Source organism: Cetorhinus maximus, chromosome 3, assembly GCF_964194155.1.
Source record: "Cetorhinus maximus chromosome 3, sCetMax3.hap1.1, whole genome shotgun sequence".
NCBI lineage: Eukaryota > Metazoa > Chordata > Chondrichthyes > Lamniformes > Cetorhinidae > Cetorhinus > Cetorhinus maximus.
The window spans coordinates 54761298-54767297 of NC_135881.1; the positions used below are offsets into that span (position 1 = coordinate 54761298).

General features: G+C 57.0%; 1 protein-coding gene across 1 annotated transcript in view; it reads right to left on the reverse strand.

Annotated features, from left to right (window-relative positions):
* The window catches only part of malrd1 (MAM and LDL receptor class A domain containing 1), a 314776-nt gene extending 310663 nt beyond the window's left edge, over positions 1 to 4113 (reverse strand). The window contains exons 1-2 of the mRNA XM_078535594.1: positions 4085 to 4113; positions 3747 to 3948 (exon numbers count right to left, since the gene is read on the reverse strand). Of these exons, the coding sequence (XP_078391720.1) occupies positions 3747 to 3948; positions 4085 to 4113 (231 nt within the window). The remainder of the gene's footprint in view (positions 1 to 3746; positions 3949 to 4084) is intronic.
* Between the last annotated feature and the right edge of the window lie 1887 nt (positions 4114 to 6000).

Genomic DNA, 6000 nt, shown 5'->3' on the forward strand with positions numbered 1-6000 from the left:
GGAAGAGAGGGCTAGAAGGAGGAGGAGGCCAGGAGTGCACATTCAGCCTCCAGGGGAGCCACCTTTGGGAGGACAGGTGCAGGCACAAGGGGCGCAGAGCTAAGAGGTAGTCCAAGGCGGACGGGGCCGCAGAAGACACCACTATCCTGCTGCCAGGGTAAACAGAGCTCGAAGCAGCTACCTCAATATGTCTGAGGTGCAGTGCCGAAGGAGGCTCCATCTCAAGGGAGACAATCAACTATATCTGTCAGGTGATTGGGCCTGAGATCTCCACTAACTGTGTGGGTGGACACCCCATACCAACGGCTCTAAAGGTCACAGCTGCCCTCAACTTCTATTCCTCTGGTTTCTTCCAGGGGTTGGTGGGTGATCTTTGCAGTGTCTCTCAATCAGCTGTTTGTGCTTGTGTCAAGCAGGTTACAGACGCTCTGTTCAGGCGTGCATTGACTTCATCCACTTCCACTGGGACCAGGCAAGCCAGAGAGAGCGAGCCAGAGGCTTCGCGGCCTTTGCTGGCTTCCCCCGTGTCCAGGGTGCAATAGACTGCACACATGTGGCCATCAAGGCGCCAGCAGGTGAGCCCGGTGCCTTTGTCAACAGGAAGGGCTTCCACTCCATGAACGTGCAGATAGTGTGTGACCACAGGATGCTGATTCTACAAGTCTGTGCAAGGTACCCAGGCAGCTCCCATGACGCCTATATCCTCAGACACTCCCAGTTGCCAGGGCTCTTCAGTGCTCCAGCCCAGCTGGATGGATGGCTGCTGGGTGACAAGGGCTATCCCCTCGAAGGTAGCTCATGACGTCTCTCCGCCATCCAAGAATAGAAGCTGAGCAGCGGTACAACAGGAGCCACGGCATCACAAGGGCTGTGGTGGAGAAAGCCATCGATCTTCTCAAGATGCACTTCCAATGCCTGGACCACTCAGGGGGGCGCACTCCAGTACCCCCCAGATCGTGTGTCACTGATAGTGGTTGCATTTTGCGCTTTGCACAATCTTGCGCTGGAAAGGGGGGACGCTGTGGACAATAAAGATGTCGACGCAGTGGCTGCAGCTGCACACGATGAGTCCAGCAGTGAGTCCGAGGATGAGCACGCACAGGGAAATGCTGAGGGGGTAGACACTGACCCGGGCATACTCCAGGGAGGCAGGGACACCCGGGAGGCTTTAATCCAATGAACCTTCAGCTAGCACACCACAGATGGGCCACCAGGTCAAGCCTGGGCTGCAGGCTTCATACTCGATACCTGAGTGCTAAATCTGCCTGGATAGGAACATTAAATAAGAGCCTTGTTAATAAAGCTGAATGTCCCACAAATCACTCATAACATTATTGGTAACCATCCACCTGCAGAAGAAAAGAGGCACCCTCAGCCATGGTGACATGTCTGAAAAGGAACTTAAGAAAACAAAATGACAAAAGTGTTAAACATCACAGCAACTCATAAAGACCTCATTGCGGGCCAACACAAAAGCACCAGTGATAAACCCATGTTGTGCCTAAGGTGCCTTATGTTTACATTTTCGGGTGCTGCCCCCTCGCTGGGAGTGGCATCTGAGACAGCCTGCTCACTCTGCTGTCCTGTAGCTGTTGGCCTCGATGACCTTGGTGGACGTCCTCTGGCCCATGGAGACTGTGCTGGCCCTGCCTGAGAGGGAGCTGCCAGTTCCACAGCTGGCATCTCGCCAGTCGTTGCAGCCTCACCGGTTGCAATGATTACTGGCAGAGGGGCGGAGGAGCTGCTGCCCTCATCTGGAGTGCCCTGAGAGGAGCCTGCAGAGACGACAGGCAGCTGCTGCGCCGACGTGAGGTCGCTTCAGACCTCCCTGCTCACCGGCTGGGAAACTTGGTGCCCAGACCATCTCCCACACTGGCACTAACCAGCTGAGGTTAATGCCGATGTGAGGCTTGCTGGACTGAGCGCATCCCCAGGAAGCCCTGATTGGTTTCCTGGAGGAGCATCTCCAAGAGAGTCGCCACTCTCTCCATGGAGGACACATGGCGAGATAGATAGGTTCTTGATTGGTAAGCGGATCAAAGGTTACGGGGAGAAAGCGGGAGAATGGGGTTGAGAAACTTATCAGCCATGATTGAATTGTGGAGCAGACTCGATGGGCCGAATAGCCTAATTTCTGCTCCTATGTCTTATGGTCTTATGGTGCTTGGCCATGAGGCTCATTGCATTGGTGATGGTCCATGTGGGCTCCTCCACAATGGAGACCAAGCGAAGCATAGCCTCATGTATCGCCACCAGATGCTCCCGCACGCCCTCCTGAGGGGCAGGAGATTTAGGGGGGATGTGAGGAAAAACCTTTTTACCCAGAGGGTGGTGACTGTCTGGTCTGCCTGGGAGCATGGTGGAGGTGGGTTGCCTCACATCCTTTAAAAAGTACCAACACTTGGCACGTCATAACATTCAAGGTTATGGGCCAAGTGCTGGTAAATGGGATTAGGTAGGTAGGTCAGGTGTTTCTCATGTGTCGGTGCAGACTCAATGGGCCGAAGGGCCTCTTCTGCACTGTGATTCTGTGATTCTGTAAAAAAGATGCCAGGCCTGTCCCAACCCCCTCACCCCCTTGGCCAAATGCTGCCTGTATCACATTTGGCACCACATGGTCTAACCTTCCATGGCAAGGAGGCACAAGCACATGGAGTGCAGAGGACAGCAGATTGATCGGTGCCACACCACCTTCAAGCTCCCCTCCCAGCTTGTCATCACCCTGACCTTGGCATGTCCTGGAGTTCCAGCACTGCGCCTAGGTGCAGCTCCTCCAGGTTGCCCCCAAAACAGTCATGTGGGTCTCAGTGTACCACATGCTGTGGGTGCAGAGCCCATCTCTTCACCACCCTCTCAGGGTGACCTAGGCATGGACAATATCTGCTGGCCCACCCAGCGAAGGACACAGGCCGCCAATGATTCAATGCAGTCACTACACTCAGACTGAGTGGGGGCGCCACAGGGGAAAGCCTACCTGCTGGGTTAGGTGACCAATGCCAACATGGTACTCACCCTTCCCGAGCGCAACAGGTTGTTGAAGCGCTTGTGACACTGGATCCAGATGTGCCACACCATGTTGCGGGAGCTCACGACCTCCGTCACCTCCTCCCAGGCACGTTTGGTCATGTGGGGGGGGGCCTCCTCCTCCCGTCCTGGGGTACGAGGACCTCCCGCCACGCTGCCACCTCCTCGAGGAGGGCAGCAAGACAATCGTCAGAAAAACGAGGGGCACAGTGCCCCCCTGCCCTACCCTCCTGCCTGGCCTGCTCACCAGCAGCGCTCTGGGGAGCCCTTCCACTGACCATGATTCGCAGGGAGCTGCGATTCATGCTGGGTGGGCCTTAATTGGCTCGCCCGCGTAAAATGGTGGCGCGGGCCTGATCGTGGGAGGTGATCGGTTCCGCGCCCGCGCCCGCCTGCTCCCACATCACCTGCCAACAGGCAGATAATTCTGCCCATTAACTTTGTTTTTCTCTCTCCACAGATGCTGTCAGACCTGCTGAGTTTTTCCAGCATTTTCTGTTATCGTTCGAAGCACATTTCATTGTCTGCTTCAATGGCCTTGCCTGGTACTTTATTCCACAGCTCTATTATATTTTGTTTCTTGCTCCTAAATTACTCACTTTTGACCTGAATAAATAAAGCAAAGTTCAGATTTCCCAGGACAGTAAATGCAGTAGCAGTTATAAATAACTATATATTCTAGTTATTCTTATGTTAGTTTCTCGCCACTTTGGTCTCCTCACCTGGAAAGTCTCTGCTCCACTGGGTACCAGAGAAATCTCTAATTTTGTCCAACCTTTGCTGGTTGGCGTAGTAAGGTCAGCAGCTCTTTTCATATGTCCTCCAGCTGTGGTCCTTATATCTACTGACACGTTAACTCCTTCTGTCATCTGGTACCAGAACCTTATCTGGTTCAAAATGAAAGAGAATACTTTGAATAAATAACTAAGTTATAACATAAATTAAATCCACTGTGTATAGGAGCATTGAAAAATTCCTAATCCAGGTCTGAATCCCTGGGGTAATAGCTTCTGCAATTAATGATACACTGGGAACAATTGTTACAAAGGAATGTCCTTACTTGTGAACGCGACCAAAATTTTCCTGCATCGGGCAGGCTCTGTGGCAGCGGGAGCGGGCGGGGCAGTGGGAGTGGGAGCGGGCGGGAGCAGGCGGGGGCAGCGGGAGCGGAAGCGGGCGGGAGTGGGCAGGAGTGGGCAGGGCCAGCGGGAGTGGGCGGGAGCAGCGGGCGGGAGTGGACGGGAGCAGCAGGAGTGGGCAGGAGCGGGCGGGGGCAGCGGGAGCGGGCGGGAGTGGGCGGGGCCAGCGGGCGGGAGTGGGCGGGAGTGGGCGGGAGCAGCGGGGGCAGCGGGAGCTGTAGGAGCAGCGGGAATGGGCTGGAGCAGCGGGAATGGGCGGGAGCAGGCGGGAGCAGCGGGAGCTGCAGGAGCATCGGGAATGGGCGGGAGCGGGCGGGAGCAGCGGGAGCAGCGGGAGCAGCGGAAGAGGGCGGGAGCAGCGGGAGCAGCGGGAGCGGGCGGGAGCAGCAGGAGCAGCGGGAGCAGCAGAAGCAGCGCGGACAGCGGGGGCAGCGGGAATGGGCTGGAGCAGCGGGAATGGGCGGGAGCGGGCAGGAGCGGGCGGAAGCAGCGGGAGCAGCGGGGACAGCAGGAGCAGCCGGGGCAGCGGGAGTGGGCATGGTCAGCGGGAGCAGCGGGGGCAGCAGGGACAACGGGAGCTGCGGGAATGGGCGGGAGCAGCGGGAGCGGGCGGGAGCAGCAGAAGCAGCGGGGACAGCGGGAGCAGTGTGGGCAGCGGGAGCGGGCGGGAGCGGGCAGGAGCAGCAGGAGCAGCAGGAGTAGTGGGCGCAGCGGGGGCAGCGGGAGCAGGAGCAGCGGGAATGGGCGGGAGCGGGCGGGAGCAGCGGGTACAGCGGGAGCAGCAGGGGCAGCGGGAGCTGCAGGAGCAGCGGGAATGGGCTGGAGCAGCGGGAATGGGCGGGAACGGGCGGGAGCGGGCGGGAGCTGCGGGAGCAGCGGGAGTGGGTGGGAGCAGTGGGAGCGGGCGGGGCAGTGGGAGCGGGTGGGAGCGGGCGGGAGTGGGCGGGAGCAGCAGGAGCAGCAGGAGTAGGCAGGAATGGGCGGGAGTGGGCGGGAGCAGTGGGAGCAGCGGGGGCAGCGGGAGCGGGTGGGAGTGGGTGGGAGCAGTCGTAGAGCCAACCACCACCCTCCGCACCACCATTTTACGCAGCGTAAGCTTGAAATTAATTACCTAGTTAATGTCCTTAATAGGCCTTCAATTATCGGCGGGTACGCAGCCGATTCCAGTGCGCGCCTGCCGTGCGAAACATGGCGAGACAGCGCGATGACGTCGGGATGCACGCCCGACATCATCATGTGTTATTTTACACGCCAGTGTGTCAGGCCCACCCCCGCACGCCAACTGAAAAATCCTGGCCCAGGTCACTAACTGATCATTGCTCAGAGGCGTCCTGTTCAGTCCGCAAGCATAACCCAAGCCTCCATTGGTCTGAATTCTCCACCTCGCTCTCACTCTGACCTCTTTGTCCTTGGCCAACTGTAGCATTGCAATGAAGCTTACCCAAGTTTGAGGATCAGCCTCTCTCTCATCTTTCAATTAAGCTATTTACATTCTTCCAGGCTCGACATTGAATTCAACAATTTCAGACCATAATCTCTGCCCCCATTTTGTTTCCTTTTATTTACTCTTGTTTTTGCTTTTGGATGACAGTTGTTTATCGTTCACATCTCCTCTAGGCACATCTTTTTATGGCTCTCCGTCATAGCGAGCATCCCGGACATGGCCAGAAATTCTAAGTCCTGCCCCGAATCCAGCATTTCCTATTTTAGCGGGGGTGGGGTTGGAGTTGGGCTGGCATTCACCCATGCATGGTTTACAGAGTAGGCTGGCCATTTAAGTCCCCAGCTGCCCCCACTGAAGTGGGATTTTGGCAGGTCAGGAATGTGAACCCCCAAG